At 42.3% G+C, this 22,097-nt stretch overlaps 1 protein-coding gene across 4 annotated transcripts in view; it reads right to left on the reverse strand.

Moving 5' to 3' along the window:
* NFIB (nuclear factor I B) overlaps window positions 1–22,097 on the reverse strand; it is a 353,009-nt gene that overhangs the window by 45,450 nt on the left and 285,462 nt on the right. For all 4 annotated transcript variants that reach the window (XM_078675900.1, XM_078675901.1, XM_078675902.1 and 1 more), the window contains 2 exons: window positions 17,739–17,874; window positions 14,803–14,885 (listed from right to left, as the gene is read on the reverse strand). In XM_078675900.1, the coding sequence (XP_078532026.1) occupies window positions 14,803–14,885; window positions 17,739–17,874 (219 nt within the window). The remainder of the gene's footprint in view (window positions 1–14,802; window positions 14,886–17,738; window positions 17,875–22,097) is intronic.

Here is a 22,097-nt window from a genome sequence, read left to right on the forward strand (position 1 = left end):
GCGTATTTAAAACATATGTTCATTCCACTGTTTCACGATTAGATGAGTGTTTCTTGTCTTTCGTCAGCTGAAATGTTCCCTAAAGCTTTAGAATTCTCTTTGTAAAGCATGGACTCTTCCTGCAGGCATGGGCCGCCTAAAGCACTTGTTGCAGGAGCCATGGGGGCTCTTAGTCCATAGTCAGCAATTCGAGTAAGGATGTGGTCCTTTTGTTTGAAATGCTTGGGGTATATTCTTTAGTTTCTGGTTGTTGCACTGATTTCACAACTATCTATGACAACGATATCCAGAAGATGCCAATTTTTTAAAAGCCTAACCTAAAACGAGAGTTATTCCCCTAGTTGTCGGTGGAAACCAGATGCTTCACTGAGTTCTCCCAGTGTCATGTGTACACCCACAACCATAAAATAAATAAGTCCATAATTATTTGTTTGCAAGATATTCATTGAGAGGTTATTTCGAGTGTTAAAACCAGTAATGCCCCGTTTTGGTACACTGACGTGTAGAACAAGATTGAGTACTGAGTGATCCTCTTGAAGTATATCCTTTGTCTCTAACTAGCAATCTAGTCTACAAAGTCCCCGTGAACTGGACTCTTGCACTTGGAGACCAGGTTATTTTGCCACATATAAACCATCATCCGTGTTGTTTGTGCTGTTTGAGAATTTCACTTGACTTTTTCAGTGGTTTGTTTTTGGGCTTAAGGGACGTTTGGCCTGTTCTCAAACACCCATTGCTGAAAAACTAGGAATAAGGACAAACAACGTAACATTCATAGCCCACTTGATGCGTGCATTATATATGGCCTGGCACGCATATTGAAGAGAAACACTGTCCCGTGGTTTACAGATGTTGCCAAGGATTCACAGTCTCTGCACAAAGGATAACACTTGTTAAGAGTCTTCAGTTTTATTTTGCTTCTGGCATTTTATCGCAAGCATTATCCAAACATTTGTAATGCAGGGACGTTCTTACATTTTGTTTTGTGATTAATCTCACTGTTCCACTATGCCAACTTGTAAAAAGGCCTATTCATTTTGGAAGGAATAGTTAACAACTGAACAATAAGTTTATTGAGTGTGATTACTGTGTCAAACTGCATTTGCATTCCCATCCCACCAGCTCCTTGTGATGTGCATTGACTGCTCATCCTGCCAGTTTGCTTATCTAAGCACATCAGGAGCCTGAACAACTAGGACATCAGAGGTAAATGACGGTACCCACCACAGATACAACGCTGTAACCACTGGATATACCAATGACCAGAGTAAAAAGCCTCATAGCATGTACAAACCCAGTATTAGCTTGTGGTACCCAATAATCATGTCTAAGGACTCACAATCAATGGGGTCTGGTCTAGTATTAGTAGTAACTTGCATATCCTTTGCACTTTTGGATAGAGGAGAAAACCAAGTGTGCACAGTCCCAGCTTTAGAGTCATCCTGCAAGGCAAGGATATACAACTGACCAGTCTGCAGTAGTAGAAGGGCCTTGGCGTGTGTGATTTATGTGGCATCTCCTAAGGATCAATACAGGAGGTGGTCCTTATCCATTGCAAGCCACTCTGGTGTCCCACAGCAGCAACTACAAATGCCCAATCAATGTCACAAAAGTTACAAGGCTAAACACTATGCAGTGGGCAGAGCAGTGACTGTGAATCCTTGGCACTATACGTAAGTAAAACTTGGTACAATGTTTCTCATTGACGTGTTGCCAGGATTTATGTGATACATGCATCAAGTGTGCTAGGATTGCTACAGTATTTGTTCTTATTCCGAGTTTTTTAGCAAGGGGTGTTCAGTGCTGGAATACTTCAGAACAACATCATCATTGCTTTTAGTTCATCTACATTATCACCCAATGGGGCCAACCGTATGCGAGTATCTCATCCCAAAAGAAGCAATCTTGCAGAGCTGCTACACCACGCCCCCTCTGCATGAGATAAGATGCAGGCACTCTGCTTCATTGGGCCTTATCAGCATGGTGTATCTTCCAAGTCTAAACACAATATTGAAGAGGTCCCATTGACGTTGCTGACGATGACAGGCACACAATTTAAAGTTCCCAGTGGGTTGGCAGCATTAGCGCAAGCATGTCCAAGACCATTTTGTTCTCTGTCCCTAAGTAAGCACCTATTTTCAGCCTTCGGCCACTTGCTCATTGTGCTTAGCGACTTGGGGTAAATATACCTCGCTGTCAAGTCTCCCTGAGGATGATGTGTCATAAAAGCCTTGAACAGTGCTGAGGTAAGACAACTTGCAATCAGTTCATGCACTTTCCACCTATCATCATTCTCTTTCTTTCAAAGTATCTGCAACACTGGTTACAACTCAGTTGAAGCATTGTTTCTTTCAATCCACTTACGTTTCCTAATCCAACCAAGTTATGTTCTTGTACACGCGGTATAAATAGGGCCACTAGAATCACACGATTGTGCAGCTGCAGTGATTTTCGCATAATTATAGATGTGCTGCATTTGCCACATAATCCATCACCTGTCGCATAATCTGCAGATTTTAACAAAAAAATTGTTTCTAGCTCAAACGGTTCAAAAGTTACAAAAAATACGACAAAATGTATTACCGGGCAGTAGAAGGCCCTTTCCAAAGCTGGACTTGTAACTTTTCTGTTGCTAATTGATATATTTGGGTGTTAAACTGGTACTAATGAGGTGCAACCAATGCCCAGAAAGTATTACCAAGTTTAAAAATGATGAGATAATGAAGTGATACGATTATAAAATGAACTGCATTGTGCTGCATAATTTGCCTTTTCTTGCTGCATAATTTGGCCCTCTCCTGACACATAATTCCAGTGGCCCGGAATATAAGTACCATAGAGAGATGCTTCTGATTCAGAATCCGAATGGATGCTTAATGTCGGATCCCACCACCATTCTCTGGCCTGTGTAATATCTTATGGCCTAAAGGTGATCAAGTTTATACAGTGCACTTTAAAATGTAGTAACTCAGGCCCGTGTTGAAGATTTCCCAAGAAAATAATGCAAGACACAGACTATTTAGCTTTGATTTCGAATTTGCGTACTCTACGTTAAGTTTTTCAATGCCTCTAGTCTGAGTATGCACACAACTGATAGGATAGGCGCATATGCAGCCCAAACAGAAAGAACTGCTCTATCTGATGATATACCTCAGAACACAAGCTGAGCTAAACGTGTTAGGGAAAGTGAATCAATCACAGAGGCCAAAAAGGAGAGTGAATAAATGACCAAGGCCACAAAGCGAAGTGGTTACTTTGCTGCAGCTTTTAGAACTAAAGCCTTACTTGCTGTCATTGTTTTTCTTAAAACTTCCTCTAAATGTGTTTCCTTCCTAGTTCGCTTGTGTGAGAGGTGACCTCTAATCCTTATGCATACCCGCAGGCAGCCACGTGATCACCGATTACGTCCAACACGTCAATTATGATAAGGCACACAATGAGAACAGCCCGAGTGTTGAGAGCTCACTTCCTGATGTAACCAAGAGCTGTTCTTTTTAAGAGCCCTCTCCCAGCCTTCTTCCCTGTGCTTGCCTGGGGCAAGAGCACCTCCGAGACCTTCTTTACCAGAGAGGCTTCTCCTGTTTTCATTTTGTTTACATTTCTCCTGACAAATGGCTGGAGGGATTTCCAAGCAAATGTGACTAATACAATAGCTAAGGTGCTTTTTTTTCCTTTTCAGAGGAAAGAAAATGTTTAAAGTACAAAATATTCATTTTGGGATTGCGGGCTGTGGTTTTGGTCTTTAGAACATTGATACACAGTACCTCTGAAGAGGCCTGCGGTTGGGAGAGAAGGTAAAAGCTGATGATGTTGCTCTGAAAGACCAGGTAACTGGTCCCGAGCAAATTGTTGCTGATCTGGTGCATGTATTTGGAGTTTTAGAATGGTGCAATGTACAGGTATCAAAATGTTTTCAGAGTTTTAACTTTGCTGCCCAGCCCATATCACTTTCCATAAAACCGAAAGATTTGAGAGTAAGTGCTCGTTTTATAGGTTGATGGTCTTTACTCGGTCCATCAAGGTGGTGGAGAACATCAGGATCACCACCTTGAGGGACAGGGGATTACCATATTTACTGATCACCGCCAGCCCAGTGGTGAGCTCTGTACCTTAACATCACAGCGGGACTTCTAAAAGTACCAAACGTTTGGTGGATGTCGGATGTTGGTTTTGACGGCCGTCAAGCCGATCGCTTTATTTATCAGAAGCAAACTCTCAAAGTGGGAATATGCTTTTGTAAAATACATAAATAATTACTCCATGCTGAAAGAGTGTTTTTCCTTGGCATGGGGGTAATTATTTAAAATGTTCTCATGTGACAGCCAGGCAACACCTGACAGTCACAAACAGAATAATTGAAATAATGTGCTAGAGACTAAGGAGGCCTTAAGACCGGCAGCCCTAAGTAAGGCAGGCAGTGTGATGCCCATACTCCAACAGAGAGCACTCCATCAGACTTTCGCAGTAAGCTTTCTGTGGACAGAGCCAACGAGGGCACCGCTGACAAAAAGTAGACGGTCCGTCTGACTCTAAATAGGATGGAGATATTGAGAGATCAGCTGACAGAGTACGCTGTCAGGTTTTTGACAGAGTACCCTCTCCAACAAACTCTAAATCAGGTCTTAAATATGTTTTATTACTACACCTACTAAGTCCACGGTTTGATGAAATATGTGTATTAGATTGGATAGAGAGGTTTGCGGGTAGTTGGGGAGTTAACAATATTTCTTCTCTGGAGTCATCATTGAAAGTTCTACCACGTTCTGCCTATTATAATCGCTTTCAACGAACATCTGTACATTAATGGCCAATGTACTTGATTCCAGTTTATTGTGGAATGATTAAAGGACCCCTTTCACAACAAATTACAAAATAAATTGGGTGCCAAGTAAAAATCAACAGGGAGGGAAAAGAACCTTTAGCATTTCATATCTAACCCTCAGGGTGTCACAAGGGTTTGTTTGAATGCATTTGCCTGCCACATACACACTCCAAGATTACATCCTTCAAAGAGAGCACAACAAAACGCCTGCCACTATAAGTGCAGATGAGTCTAGGAGAGAGAGAGAAGTAGCTTGTGTACGTGTTTGTGTGGGTACAGAGAGGAAGAGCGAAAGAAGGGAGAGAGAGGAGTGAGAGGTTGAGAATAATATGTTTGAGAATAAAAGACAAAGTCGAAGAGAAAGGAAAAGGTATTGAAAGTGGACGGCGAGAAAGAAAGAGAGAGAGTGACAGGAAGTGAATGACAGTCAAAAACTCAGAGGAATAGCTGATATAATATTTACGTATATTGAATGCACGCCAACACTAAGGGCCTGATTACAAGTTTGGCGGATGGGTACTCCATTTTAAATGTGGCGGGATATCCCGTCCGACATATTACGAGTTCCATTATATCCAATGGAATTTAATGGAACTCGTAATGTGGCGAACGGGATATCAGTCACATTTGTGATGGAGTAAACCATCCGCCAAACTCGTAATTAGGCCTTAAATGTGCTAGCAGTAACAGCTTTTTTTAACAGTACCTATAACTAAAGGTTTGAAATGGTTGTAAAACATTATTATTTTACGGTGCACTGGCCAAGGCAAAAACTGTGGTGTGCTTAATTGCTCTGTGTTATTTATTTGATGGTATAGTGCTCTGGTGATGGTCCTATTTTTGCAGCTTGAGGAGCGACATCAGATTATGTTCAAGCATTATTCCCCAATCTTCTGTAGTGCATGCTGTGGATGCCTGTGTGTACTGGAGGCTTCAAAACAGTAATGGAAAGAAAGCTCACAAACCCCACTCCTTTGTCTGTTCATAAAGGTTCCACCATTCAACAGTAATCTAGCACAAAATCGGAGAAACATGATAAACTACGTCTACATACCTGCCAACTTGAACAACAACCCCACCGAGTGAGGAAGGGGCTGTGCCTTGAAGAGGGCGAGGCTTTGTGCCGAGAAGAACTTATGAGGTACTTTTGAACCCCACCCCACCCCAAGCCCCCTCCTCCCAAACTAAAAAAATGCTTGCTGAGGCTGGTGTCAATGTCTTGTATTTTTACACCACTTAATGGATGTCGGCAGTGGTTTTCAGCTTTATTTCCCTGCCACCGTGTGATATTGACTCCTCACCGGAAGACCCTGTGATGGGAGCCGATATCATGTGTCAGGATTCCCTCCTGGATGGACGACAAGATCTGAGAAAGCCTCATCCAGGCATTCTAGAGGTACTATATTGGAATTTTCTTCAAAAGGATTGTGTAATTTATTTGTATTTAGTCCCTTGTTGCCCTCGTGCACTGATCTGCAGGATGTTAATTCTTATGTCTAGAGTATCCTCCCCCTTGACAGGAGTGCACACCGTGTGGAGCTTTCACTTCCTGCTTTTGCTTTTGGCCCCTTCTGTTTATGGGAGGGGCTCAGACCTAACACAGCCCAACATTTCTCTCCAATGCCACTTCCTGTTTACAAACCCCATGAAAGGAAGAGGTTTACTAGGTTGCAGCAATGGAGAAGCTGAACCTGGGGTCTGCAGGACATAAAATCACTGCAACGAAGTACATTTATTTCTAGGCCACCCCACATACATGCCATATTATTGGTGCCTAATGAACAGTGAGAAAGGGTTTGCGGTATTTCCAGATAGTACTTATCCCTCAAATAAAAAGATGTCTTTAACTGGACAAGTAAGCTGCAAAAATAAGCCCATTTTGTAATAGAGAATGAGTGTGAGTAGCTAAATGTTCTCTAGAACTATCAACTGATTGACACTTTCACAAGATCACCCACAAAGAAATGCCTCCACAGTTGTCATGTCAATCTTTTAACAATTGATCTATCATTTTGTACAGCGATCATAATGAAACATCTTTCTTGATACTTTGATCAACAACTGAAACCGCATTAACAATAATAATCAGTGCACTCATATAGAGCCCTTCACGATTTGACTAGCCTCAAGGCGATGGTAATCAGTAGAAATGTTTAACCTACTCAGTGGAGTTCATGTTATCACCCTCAGAAAGATGAAAAGCTAAAATGACCCAAGGGGATACAAACCTGTGACTTTCAAAGTGCTCTAAATGGAGGTATTATTCCACTGGGCTATCTTACAGTATTTCTCCCACCACTGTCTCCTGAACTTGTAATTCAAGACGCTGCATATCAATCCAGTATACCATGTGTGCATATATGTTCAAGGTATATATATATATGAGGTACGTGGTGTTCCCGCGTTGAAATAATCAGCAACAGCAATCACAGCCGATCAGCAAACAGGAACATATATATATGTGTGTGTGTATATATCTTTATAGATATATATATATATTTCAAACCAAAGTTTTCCGGCGCGTTTGTGGCTCGCCACAGCATGCGCCAGGAACACAGTGCACGGACCAGAATTTGCAGTGCTTAGATGATTTTATTCGCTTGTCGGCTCATCATATATATATATATATATATACCTTGAACATATACGCACACATGGTATACTGGATTGATATGTGTTAAATGTATATATATATATATATATATATATATATATATATACACACACACACATATATATATATATATATATATATATATATATATATATATATATATATATATATATATATATATATATATATATATATATATATATATATATATATATATATATAGTTGTCCTATGGAGACCATGCAGTGCAGGGCACGTCTTGAGGGCACGGCTGCAGGCTATTCAAGATGGCTCGAATTTATGAGTATTACCATCATTATGTGGCTAGCATTATAGCTCGCCCCTTCCTTGAAACAGGAAAGCACTCAACAAGAGGCATGCCAATACCTTTTGTGACCTGTATGGATAAATCTCCATGCTGCCCTCCCCCCGGTGAGCGGGGAATGTGCCGGTGACAATATTTATTCTGCAAGGGTCAATGTGTATTAAAGGGTATGGCGAATGTTTAAGGGGCCTCGCTGCAACTAAGGCCATCGGCTTTCTAATTTCGTATTTCTCCCGGCTAATATAAAATGATGGATGGCCTTTATTTCATGTAGCCCTTGATTTTCTCTTTCATTCATCATAAGCTGCTTTAAACCAAATGCATTTAGAAGCTGCCACCAGAAGAGTGGTCTCTTTTACATCTTTACAAAGTAATGAAAGGACGCCGTAAATCAATCCGGCTCTCCTGTTTCTACCTTAGCCAAGGATAACCTTTACACTGGCAAAGTAACTCAAGCCAGTTCTGGGAAATTCGGCCTGCTTTCCTGAGCGACAGACATGTAAAGCATTGCCATCTTCCTGACCCTTTTAAGCTATGAACGAGCGAAGGTAGTAACAGGAGGTCATCCTCTCTATAGAGTATCTTCATCTGTGTATATTTCTGTCTGTGACTGTGGGCATGTGTGTATAGTGTCAGTGTTGTGTGTATGTGTAGTTTGTGTGTGGTCGGTATGATAAGTGGGCAAGTTATAAGTTCTCTGTGTGGATCAGTGCATATGTGTTTGTTTAGCCTGCGTGTTTCTCATGTGGGGTGCAAGTGGGGTGCGTGTGAGTTATGAAGAATGCCTTTTGTGTGTGTGTGTATGAATGTAGTGCCTGTGTAGCAATTATGTGTGGGTGTGCGACAAAATGTAATATTTGTTGGCTAAGGCATATGGTCCGTGTGTGGATCAGTGCATGCATGTATGTTTGGCCTGTGTGTGTCTCGTGTGGTGTAAGAGTGGTGTGTGTATGTATGAAGGGGCCTGTGTAGCATTTGTGTGTGAGTGTGAGAGAGAGTACAGAATTTAGTGATTGTGTGTAATGTATATGAGGAGGGTGTTTGGGGCCTATGTGTACAAAACATGATCTAACCACTGTGGAAAATTCCGTGGTTGTGTGTGTCTGTCTATGGTATAACCTTGCTGTATCTGTGTGGTGATTATGCGTGACATTGGGCTTCCATTAATGTCTGTGGCGGCTTTGACTCTCTGAAGCCATCTCAGGGTTTATTGTCTGAGTAATGAGGGGGCAACTGGAGGTAAGAGAGTGAGGAAGACAATGAGCGGGTACAGCCCAAAACAAGTATAATATGGAGGTGTACATCCTTAAAATCAGTGGCGTAACGATAATTGAGGGGGCCCCCCTGCCAGGTACGTGGAGGGGCCCCCTCCGGACTCTATTAGGAGCTCTCAGGCCGAAGTGCAGCGCTGAGGGGGCCACCTTGAGGGCCCCCCCGCACTGCAGGGGATGCGTGGGCCTGTGTTACGCCCCTGCTTAAAATAAGAGTCTAAATGTGAGGACAGGAACACTCGACCATTAAAAAATGTAAAAAAACATCGAGATAAAGATGTGGCACCAGTGTTGTAATGCCAATGACATCTAGCTTTGATAACCCTCGGCCTGATGTACAGTTTGGCGGATGGGTTACATCATCACAAATAGATATCCTATTTGCCTTATTACATGTGCATTATATCCTGTGGCACTTGTAAGAACATGGGCAGGATATCAGTCACCTCTGTGACTGAGTAACCTGTCCGCCAAACTCTAAATTAAGCCCCATGTTTTCTCCTGTAAGTATTTTGTATATGTACACTGCAAGCATCTAAACGCATACTCTTAACTCCTCCACAAAACAAGCACTGGCAAAGCCAATAAGTCTGGCCTGTGGGCGAGCTATTGACTTTAAAACACATTGGCTGCTAAGGCAATTCCCGCTGGGTGCTGATCATCTTGGATTCCCATTGTTCATGACAAGGTCAGCTCGTCATTAGCACAGCTCCAGTGTACTGCATGACGAGCTGACCTTGTCATGAGCATCCAAGAGGTTAAGAATTGGGTGGGGGTACAGAACAGGATGGTGGGTGGAGGTGGAGAAGAGGAGGGAGGTGAGGGTGGAGAAAAGAAGGACAGGTGATGCTGGAGAATGGGAGAGTGCGGCTAGAGAAAGGGAGTGGGTGGAGAACAGGAGGGAAAAAGGCGCTAAGAAGTGGGCAACCGTGATCACGTCATAGAGCTTTTTTTTTTTTTTTACTTCTTTCGGTTAAGGGGGGTGAGAAAAAGATGGAATGGTGTCTGGTGGGAGGGGAAGAAGAAACACAGACAGGGTGCGTGGGAGGGCAAAGAAGAAACAGGAATAGGAGTTGGTGGGGGAAAGAAGAAATATTGACAGATTGATTCCATATTTTATAGAGATAAAGAAAATAAAAAGTGGTGGCTTTTTTGTCATTTTAGGACTAATAAACCCCATTAGTCCTTCTGTTTAAATTGTTTCTATAAGTCTCGTATTGGATCATTATGTTCCGAAACCTCATAGCGTGAATGGTCTAAAAAAGCCAGTTTTTCCCATTAACTGCATTACATCCAATAAACCTTTTTTTCTCTACTAATGTACATATTTGAATTAGAAACAAGAAGTATTATGTAAGCCGTCTTTAGAAAAGACTAGTGCATTATCTACACAGAGAAGGGGTAGGTGGGAGGAGGAAGAAGCACCACGTACAAGGAGGAGTGGGAGGGGAAGAAGAAATAGTACCTCAATCCCAGAGTGAGAGGTGGAAGGAGGCTAATTAGGATGAAGCAATCTGTGCTTGGTCCATGCTACACAGAAGAAACAGGAAGTTATGCATGGCATATGATGGCCAATTATGAGGCAGCATGTAAGAGTGACGAAGAAGCCCTTGAAGAGTAAGCAGTGGGTGGGTTCCAAGCTCCATATTCAACACAATATCTCTTGCAAGCGAAAGCACGTGCTGGCGCTCATGCATTAACGCAGGCAAGACCAAAAAATTACCCATTGCCTACCTCAAAGTACTAAAACATGTCTAACAGTGTTCTTAAAATGTTCTTATGTTCTCTTTTCTTAAAGACACTTAGCCCTGAATCTGTTTTTTGGTCTGGGCCTGGTTTCCTCCAAAATAATCAAATATTCATCTTTAAAATATCAATTAACACTGTTTTTTGGCTTCTTACTGAAGTAAAATCAACTAACGAAATAACTGCATCAAATTCAATATCCTTCTTTAACACTTTTGCTAAGTACTGATCCTTGCAACAGGAGCACAAATGTGTGGAGTTGCATGGGTCATTACAGCCTGAGCTCATCTGCCTTAAATTGAGCATGGGGGAAAGGTCTGAGGTTCCCAACCCCATAGTGTTGTTCCAGGTCCTCTATGAAAGGGTTTGTCAAGCATTTTATTGGAATGGCCTCCTTCACAAACAGTAACTCAAATATGAATGTGTTGCAAATGCTATTAACATCACTAACTTATGGGATAATTAAGAGTTTGGCAGATGCGGGACATCGGCTAAAACATAATAGAGGTCAAGTCCGACATAACATGAGAGCCATGAAGTCAATGACACTTCACATATGGTCAGCAGGATATCCATAAAATTTAGCAAAACACAAAGAAAATGTGAGGGGAGGGTCCTAGGGACATTTTTTTTTAAAGTCCTGCAAGAAGTGATTCCCCATATATTACAATCGCAACACAATACTTCTCGGGTCCATCATAGAAAAGGTGTCTCTCAAAAAAGTTCCTCTGGGGAGCAATCACTTTCAGGACGAATGCTTCATTATATCGCTTCTCCTCCCAGTGGAAAAACCTAGTCCCACTGAGGGCTACAACTCCCTCACTATGAGGTAGGAGCTCTGGGATGTTTTCTTATATATCCTGTGATGTATGAGGATGCTAAAATCCCATATGTGAGTACTTGGTGGAGCGCTGAGCGTGATAGAAAAGATAGATGTGATGTTAAAACTACCTAATTTGATACAAAAGAAATGTTATTGGCCTGTTCAAATTAGTAGGATTAAAAGGCAGTGCAAAGCAGTGTGAATTAGACTGCTAAATTGGCAAGGTTGGTCGACATGTTTCAGCCTAATTGGTCATACAGTGTCCAGGCTTTCATCAGAACCATAAAAACAATGCTGCTGCAAATGTGATGAAGATATTGTAAAGCGTATAGAAAAAAACAATAGATTCAAAACCAGTAATCCAATGTTAATGCTCGGTACTACTGGAACTTATCCAAAATGGTGGATAAGTAGACCAACCTCTACATGGTAACAACTTAGGGAAGGGGGCCTGCTCTCTCCGTCGGTACCCCATTGTGGTACATGAGCTGCAACCGGAGGCCTGACCCAGCCAATGTCCTATCCCAGAGGATGCAGACATTCTACTCTTGGTAAAACTCTCTGGCTGCATATTAAATGTGCTTCGAATAAGACACCCAATAGCTCTCAAGTCGATCTCAAACTGAATAAAGTCCACTCAGATTCCATGTTTCAAATCTGTATCCTCCAAGCACCTTAGAAAAAACAGATGTGATAGAATATTAAGGTTTTGGCTCTGCTAATGCACACACCCTCCTTTCATACTGTAAGCAGTTAAATATGTTGTCAAGTTGGCAGTCATACTTTGCCACTATTGTCCTCCTGTAAATTTCAATCTACAATTGGAAATATATTTACCTATATCGCTACTCTTTGTTTTCAAGATCATTTTGGGACTACAAGAGGTAATAACTTTAAAATAAGCCACTAAGTAAGACTTTAGGTATCTTTTTTACAGATTCCAGGTAAGTCTCATACTCTTGAACTGTACGAAATTGCCAGGACATAAATATGGGTAGGTCCATCTCTGGTACCACAGAGCTGTATGCACTTGGTCATAGAGTAGCTGCACATCATAGAAGAGCCTTAAACACAAGTATACATACTGCACTGGAAGGAGTGGTAAGGGGAAGCAGAGGGATGCTTAAAATATATGTGACACAAGCCGACAGGAGAGGTCTAATGAACGACTTCACCGTTTGGTGCCACACAGAGGAAAACATACTTTATAGATTGTGCTTAAAATAGACCAGAATTGTAGTTTGCCATGTCCTGGTTGGCATTTATATGTACTGGTGATGATAAATGACTGGTTCTCCAAGAGGTGATCCCTGATAGAAAGTGAGTTTGCAGACTGTTATAGGCTTAATTTGGGAAACACTGGGCAAGTTTGACCAGGGTGGCGTAGCCCTATTTTGGACAAACTCATACACACGCATTTAATGAGTGAGGAAAGTAATTTCTTTGTCAATGACTGGCAAAGGCTGCTATGAATCAAATGTACCTAATTGGAACCAAAGAAGAAACAAAAGCAGTGTAGAACAACATAGGTCAATGCCAGAACACACAGCAGCATGTTGCTCTGGTCTTTCTTGTTTGCATGACCGCTTGGCAAGATGATCTAGAAATGTGTTAGCGCATATCTTGTAAAAAAAAAAAAAAGAGCCTGTGCTAAAGCGACACAGCTCACATGTGTTCAATAATAAAATGATCAAGCACATGTGTGTCAACCAAAGCTACAGCTTGGAAATTAGAAAGCATTCCACACTGTGGGCTTTCCAAAGGGGAGGCGAGGAAGAAGTAAGCACATTGACAAATCATATTGTAAAGCAAACGTTTTGGAGAGCCTAAGTCAGTATTATTTGGTATTTTTACAGGACGTGTACAGATGTTTTTGGTTAGTTCTCACTAGTAATGAAAAGTGGCAGAGCGCCAAGTATCCCGGGCAAACTGACATGGGTATGATTTTCTCTGGGCTTGCGTGTTACAACATAACAGACACACACATATGCACATCCACACTCACATGCATGTACACACATACGCACACACACACACTCTCAATCCCACACATGTGCACGCATACCTACACTATGCAACCGCAGTGGAATGGATGCAGGCCAAGGGATTCCATGCTGTGCCCGGGATAGTGCTGCCACAAACAGAAGAAGTTTCAAGGCAAATTATGAGTGGTGGCCTGTTTGTGGTAGAACATGGGGTGAGACTTAAAAAACAGGGCATAAAGAGTCATGCCAAAGACTTACTCTACTGGCATGCAGGACTCACACAGAGTCCTTTCTCCCTCTGTCATAGTCCATCATTTTATTTTCATTTTGGGTCACATCCTGGTAATTTAAGACTGTGCAGCTGTCAAAATCAGGGAGCGGCATATATAAACACCATAAAGTGCAGCCCTGGAACGCGTCTGAATTTATTTCCCGATGCTGTTCGGAAGCCATTGTAAGATTATTTATTTTTTTGTACGGATGCAGAGCAACACCGCCTTTTTGTCGCTTCCCGCTAATTTGCTCCCGCCCACAATTCATCCCAGCTCCATATTTTCACAGTTTGGGTAAACACTTAATTTGCATTAAATTTACAGCATTAATGAGATGGGAGGTGTAAAATGCTACTTGAAACATAAATGATGCGACACCAAAAAAAAAAAGTGTTTTTACCAGGTCAGGAATCAGCACTCTAAATTAGTTCTAATAAATGAGGAATGGTGATGATGTGCTAAACGGAGAGTTTGGCCTCGTAACTCATGTGCTGGAGCTGCACTGCCTGCAGACGCAACATCTGGAAAGCATGAAATAGCTCTGGGATTACAATGTGAGCATTTTATTCACACTGGTCTCAAGATGAACTCTCGAATGTGTCGCTGTCACTCACCACAGAGAACGCAGCCACAGCTATGCTTTCCCCTGCGTTAATAGTGGGTGTCTCACACATGTCTGAAGTATGGCATTCATTTGGAGAGCAAATGGCGGCCATATTTTCCTCTAAAAAACTGTCTACAATACTGGCTGAAATCTGTGACCTAGAAGAGCATACCATGTTACTGGGACTTGGTTATGAAGGGGGGCTTTTTAGGGTGCCCCAGAAGAGTCTGTTCTGTTCTCGGGGGCAATGCACAGAGGAACGGCAACTCACACACAGAAATCTACAATGGCAACTCACACACAGAAATCTACAACGCTACATCTAAGTAAAATGTGCCCACCTGTTGCTGATGAAGAAAGGCTGGATCTCTCGGGCTGAGTCCCACATACCGGTTGGCTTGGGTGGTGCCAGAGGCTGTGTAAGCTGAGAGGAATAGAAAAAGACAGCAATGAGGAAGGGACAAACCCATACACGTCTACACAGCAAAAGACAAGAGCGGCTACCAAATCTTAACTTTCCTAGTTTCTGGAAGTGTAGCTTGGGTTTCCTTGAATATCCATGTGCTTCCTACGAAGTGTTGAGGAAAATGTGCAATATCTTTTTAATACTTGTGCGTGTACGTACAGGAGAGGTGGCATGTTTGCATGGTGACAAGGTAAGAGGTACCTGTTCCAATCTGAAATATTATGAGGGGCATATACTGGGCATCAGCGCGTGGACAGGAGTAGCAGGTCCTGTCCTTATGTTCTCTTTGAAAACCCTGGCTCTGCTCTGTCCCCCCTTGGTCTTAGGGTCTTGAAGGCAGCGACTGGCGCAGAACATACACAGGGCTCACAGCCCTTCTTACTTTATGTCCTTTCTCACACTTTGACCTTCCTTTACCAATTGGAAATAAATGGGAGCTGTTAACAGGCTCAGTAGATAGAGGCAGGAGTTGTGTCTCCTGGCAATGGGATAACCATGTGATTTTTCTAGTGATTAAAGCATATCTGTTATCACTTAGGTATCCATGGGGAACCTGGATCAAATTGCCAGTGAAAGAATGGCCAACTCCGTGACCGTGTTTATCACCTCATGTCTAAGAAAGGCATAGGCTGGAAAAGGGAGCAAAGGATCAAGTCATCTCTTATCCCACCTCGAGTGGCCCTGCTACATTGCCCCCCGCCCTGGCATCCTTAATAGCAGCACCTTAGTTCCCACCACTGGCACGGCCAGCCCTCTATCAGCGTACCCTGAAGAACACACTTGGGACCCCTGAAACAAATCAGGTCTTAATAAACCAGAAAACACATCCCTTGGTTCTGGAGCTTTTGAGGAATGTGGCAGACGGTGTTTACCATGCGCTCTTACTGAAGTGACTCAGAGATGGCTGATGAAGTTGAAACCACAAGACACCCATCAAGGACAAGGGTCAAAATATTATTCTCCCTCCTGATTCAAAATCTATGGGCTACTATTTATGTCAGGTTGTAAACAGAGGAAGGTGTTTATTGCATGCTGTGGTCTGCACTGACAAAGCTTCGGTGCTGTTCACACAAGAATATTTATGGCATTTTTCACTGTTGGAGAAAATAATTTCCATTTCTCTTAAAAGGCTTGGCTCATTTCGCAAGATTCATCACATCTGTGTTCTAACGTCAATGTTACTTTTTAGGTCTTAACCCCTTGATATCTCTGACCCTGATGTACAGACAGCATTTTTAAAGACAGAATTGTAGTCCTAAAATAGTTGTGGTATGTTTCCATTTTTTATGAGAGTTAAAAGAATCCTATGGAAATGTTTTAGAGCCAAAGATTTGTAAGAAGACGAATGCTCCTTCCTGTTTACCCATGTAGTTTGTGCAGATAACGTATGTAGTTATGCATTTTTTTTCTCCATTTGGGAAAATATGTTTTCTTTTGAAGAAGTTCTCCCTATTCATCAGTAATAAACATATGACGCCCCTTTACCATTTTCTGTTTCAAAAGCACTCTTACTTTTTGTAGGAGTAGTGGTCCATGTGCTGCTTTAGAAACACCTTGAGGTTTAAAAAAAGCTCGTTTCCAGGTCCACCTCTCTGCCACCCCCTTTGCTCCCTTACTTACAAACTTGATTCAGTTTTACTCCTGAGCAAAAGTACACCCAAAGAGGTTTACTTCTTTTCTGACCGACTACATTGTTTGGCTTTTGTGAGTAACTCAGGATTTGCAGTCTATGAACACAAACACAACTTTTTGCACACCGATGTGACGCCGGGATGTGTAAAAGCTTCAACAAATGTTTGCTTTAGTCTCCTAGAGCTAACACTTCAACTCAACACTCTTCCTCTCTCTCTCCATCTCCTACTCCCAAGCCCTCTGTAAAATTAATTGTCTGGGCCCCCTAAAGGCAGATGTCTGACTTGCTAACTCTAGGAGCGGCATTCCACCAGCACAATGGTAAAGTAAACTTTTTTTTAGGACTTCAGTGACCCTGACAATGCTGTTTTCTCAAGAAAAATGGCTCAAGGTTTTTAAATAATACCAGTCAAAAGGCAAAATTTTACTTTTAGAAAACAAATAAGCTAAACATAATATTGTAAACATATAAGGAACTGAGGCATGAACACACCAGAGCTCTTGCACTAAACCTCTGTTTGTAATTAACTATGTTTGAAACCATGGACACCACAAACACGGCGGAGACGGGCATGTGGTATATATGCCTGATCCTTACATTAACAGAAGTGCAAACCTTGAAAGAATGAGTTACCAGATTGTATGCGTTGAAGTACTTTTATTGATGATTGACTGACTAACGCGTTACCCATATAACTAATTCCGGCTTATTGTAAGAAATACCAAAAACACAACTGAGGTGTACATTGTTCAGGTACTGACACTCATGATATAGGTGTTAGTCAACCCTTGGTTGGAATCATCTAGGAGAAAGGAATGAGCTATACATAAAAATATATTTAGGGGGGGTGGAGGGGGGGGGGGGGGTTGCTGCAAATGAAAGCCTGATAGCAAACTGTAAAATGTAAGCACCAACCTCCACTGAAAACTGTGAAGGCGGCTGGCTGCATTCTACCACAGGTGGTTTTACATTAGGGCAGCAGCTGTGTGAGAGATCAGTGAAAGCTGAAAGCACTGTGCTTGTGGTCTAGTGGTGGAGCCACAAAGCCTTAAAGTAGGGAGGTTGAAGACTATGTATTACTTGCTGTGCCTGGCATAGCCACCGACACTTTGCTACGCACACACCTAGTTCTCCAAGAGATACTTGCTCACTAACATTGAGTGGTGTAGCCGACTCACCTTCAGTGGATGTTGTGATGGGTTTTGTGTCCGTCATGGTGAGCGTCACCGGCCGCACTGCGCTGTGGTGGGGCGAGGGCGTCAACACTGGAGTGAAATGACCAGGCACCTTCCCTACTTGGCCACTGCTGTTGGGCTATGAAAGGAAGAAAGAGTCAGAGAATCAACAAGGTTGACATCAGCCTGTTGTTGTCAGGACAGCACTTTTAGTCACCGGCCTATTGTGTGATAGGACATTTTAATTTTGCTTCCTGCAAGGAAACACTATACGCCTGGAGGACAAACACAGCCAAACCAGGGAAGTAAACATGAGCAAAGCATGGGCACCTTAATGCTTCAGAGCCTCTTTGTAAACAATATAGTCAGTTGCTTCCTAGTCAGTGCCACGATGGAAACTGAGGAAACAATTGCTTTTGATGATCAACTAACAAATGATTAGCAACGCTTTCAAAACTGAGTAACTTAATCAGAACCTAGCGCTCTGAGTTTCTTTTGATTGTCAGATCATTTTTAACGTTACAACAGTGATCAGCTACATATAAGTGCAACTTTGCGTAAGCCAGGAGAAACAAATAATTGCAAAGGATGACACATAAATGTGTTCTTAAATACTTTTTCTATTATTCAAATTTTACTTTGACAGTAGATATTTACCTCAGCCAACAGGTGTGCTGGGGCAGGCTTTCTCTTCTAGAGTTGCACCGATTCCCAGTTCCACTCCAGTCTATAAACCCGTCTATCACTCTTCGATCAGAATAATACGACTTTCTCCAAATCTACAGTAGCGCCAAAGTTTTCATTTATAATTTGAAGGACTCAGATCTGAACTATTAATGTGGTGTCCATATCTTGGGCTCATCGGATTTTAGCTGGTGAACAGCAGTGCAGCACTACTGTTTGCCAGGAAGGGCCCAGGGCCTGTATGGCAGAAGATAGCTCGCAAAAATATTGTCTGACAGAAACATTGCCCTAAATATAATTTACAGAAATATTGTTCCAGTAGTGGTAGATTTTCTCTTATTAACTTAAATAGGATGATATTTTTATAAACAATGTTTTGGACAAAATACTACCGTCAGATGATATTTTGGTTTAGATATCGTGGTACCACACCATGCACTGGTGATTAAAGACAGTGGAAAGCAGTTCACAAACAATTGGGTGTGAGAGAGAAAACCCTAGAGATATGGGAATGTTTTGGAGCTTGTGACTGGGCAGTTCCAGTCCATGTCAAGTGTTTGTGAAAGAGTGTCTATGCTTTAACGGGTTCTTCCCTCCCACGGTCCCCGCCCGTCTCCCACTGAAATGCAAGAACCAGGTTTGGTTTTAATTTTGACAAAATCGGTTTCATTTGCCATTGGATCCAGTGACTGCTGGCTATGGCCCAGACTCCCCATTGTGAGCATGCGTAGTGTCTATGTGATTAATCAACTATTGCAGTGTACTTCCGGTGCACTGCCTCCCATGTTTTTGTGGTTTCTCGTTCCCTCATCCCAGAAAGTCTCCCTGGCATCCTCCCGAGGACTCATTCTCAGACGGTGTACATGGCTCTGGCGCCACTGCCTCCATTCTAGATAACCCAAATATCCTCAAGTGCACCTTGCAACCTGGACCACAAGTAAAGAAGGCCCAGGAGACAGGAACCCCTGCAGCTCAAAGCCGAAGTCTCACTGTTTCCTCAAAGCCGGATTCTGCACCTTTACGGTCATCCTAAACTACATTCCAGTTCACTTGTTAACACCAGTCTCACCACTACACCTCTTATCTTATACGCACCCTCGTCTCCTGTCTTGCCCCACTGATCCTCTATTCCATCCCATTCCGACTCTTATACATCTCTTCTCACCAACACACAGCGCATGACTCTCCAATAGATAACTTATTCGACCACACTGAATCTGATGCCTCCCTTAAAGTCATTATCTTTGGTCCAGTGCTTCAAGGAGTTTTTAATTCCTTTACAAAAAAATACATCCAACGTTTAGGAGGGCAAAGTTTTTCTTAGGGGCACACAGCTGGCTGTTTGAATGGATGGGGATGCCAAATACTAGGGCTACTTAGTCTTGATTCTAACTCATGCCTCTTTCCTCCCCCGCCCCCACTTCCTGTCTCTGGATCTCAGTTTTGCAGGTGCATTTGTTATCCACGTTTTCTCGCTTTGCTGCTGTTCTCCTATCTTTCATACCCACCTTTCTCTATTTCCGCCTTTTTCTCGCTTGCATTGAGTCAAAGTCTGCTGATGAAAGTAATTTCAGATTTCCAAAAAAGTATGTTGGAGCCCAGCACGTGCAAGCACCTGCACAAATTAGGCACTGCATTAAAGTCTAGAAACGGACACTAAAAGAAGCTTCTCTTCCACGCTGACAGCCACCCATCTCACCAACGAAGTACCCACCAGTCTCTAAGCCTCAGAGGCCACAAAGAACATGTCCCATCTTATCCTTACACCTCTCTTTACAGCTGCTGATATATGCCTCTCGCTAACGGCCGCTTACTTTTACTGCTCTGGGACTCAGGCTAAAGTCTAGGCGTCTGCCTCTTCTACTCGGATCCCTTCACTCTGCTGTGCCATCTTTCTTATAGAGCTTACTGGAAAAGTTAATAACTTTTGTTTTATAATTTCCGAAGTATCATTGTATGGGAAATGTATTTTCGGGGTTTTGCTTATCCTTGCACATAACAGCAGACGCTGAAACCGGCAACTATAGAAATCTGTGGGGTTTATTTAAACGATGCTCCCCATTCGTGTTCCCAAATCCACTAAAGTGTCTGCAACTAAGAGTATCCAATTGGGACTGCAACCAAAGGACAACCAGAAATTCAGCACATGGGAGCAACGAAGCAGTTTGCTTGCACTTACTTTGTTTGCCCCTGGGATACCATTGGCCTCTAACTAGTGGAGGATTAAACGATGTGCATATGTTAGATTTGGGATTTTGATGAAGAGATGGAAAGCAAAGGAAAAACTTTGACAATAGTCATTTCTGTGTCCCACGTAAAGACTCTGCCAGCAAACCGGCCCATTTCGTTGTCCGGCATACCTTTTCCTGTTAAATAAATGTAAATCCAGCTCGGTTCCCTTTTTCTATTGAACTGTAGGATTCGTGTCTGAAAACACTGGAATAAATCTTGCTGGCGCACACATGTCATACCTAATTATACAGGGACCGACCACTGACCATAATGGAATGTGGATATACTATCCTAACTCCAAGGGTGCCTTGAAACTGGCGTGGAACATACGGCGTACCAAAGGAAATATCACTGTACCTTTAGATTTTGATGCACTCGCTTGAAAGTACCTGCATACACTCTTGGGACCCGTCCGCGTAGAGCTCTAATCCTCCCAGAGATGGTGATTTTCTGGGTTTGTCAGGGTTTACCCAGACTGTGAGGACTGGACCAGTCCTCGCAGTGTGTGTTAAACATGCAGCCACTCACTCACTCTCTCTCTTCCACTGTAAACATCAGAGCAGCCGAGCATGCATGGATAGCCAGCTCCGCTACCCTTGGCTAGATAGCTTCACAGGTCTAGACCTCATGCTATTTTCATTGCAGCTTGTATAAATATATTACATGGGTGTGCATACCATTTGTCCTGGCCTCACATTATTTGGGTTAGAATTTTTCAATTTAAAAATGTTAGTCATAAATAATAGGTTTTCCTTTGGCTGGGCCAAGCATTTTTCCCTTTGAGCAAATATTTTCATAAAGATCGTTAGGGCAGCAGAAACGTGTTGCTCAGGAGAACCCAGCACTCCCAGAAAGGTAAAACTACATTTCTGTTTAGCTCCTCACTTGCAAAGTAGTACCAGGGGATCCATGGGGTGGCCAAAAACAGGAGAGAGAACAAACACATACTAATTGGCTGGCCCTCAAAAGAACCAACAAACTCTTCTTCACACCTCCACAGTTGTGCAGATGCCAGACAATGGTACTAATTAGTTGTATTTACGTCTATAATTATCCACATTTATTCTCATCTTATGGCTGTGTATCATTTTTTTAGAGGGTGAAAACATGATGTTACAGCTAACAGAGAATTACAAAGTGTTAACAGGTTATCGGTGGACAGTTTGTAATACTAGTGGCCCCATGGGTCAGGAATGAATAAGCAGCACCCAGCTCACCAGGTGCTGAATAAAATACTGATTTAATATATTATTTATATATTATTTATTTCTGCCACCTTCTTCCAGGACAAAATGCATATGGAAGTCAACAAACATCATTGGTTCCATGGAGCACAAAGATTATAAAAACTTGCAGATTATATTTTATATAAAGCTTTCCAGCAGTCTGACAACTTCATATCATTATGTATATCTGTTGCTAAACTGAGTCAGCGCAATGGTACTC

The sequence above is a fragment of the Lissotriton helveticus genome, chromosome 2_1, assembly GCF_964261635.1.
Source record: "Lissotriton helveticus chromosome 2_1, aLisHel1.1, whole genome shotgun sequence".
In the NCBI taxonomy this organism is placed as follows: domain Eukaryota; kingdom Metazoa; phylum Chordata; class Amphibia; order Caudata; family Salamandridae; genus Lissotriton; species Lissotriton helveticus.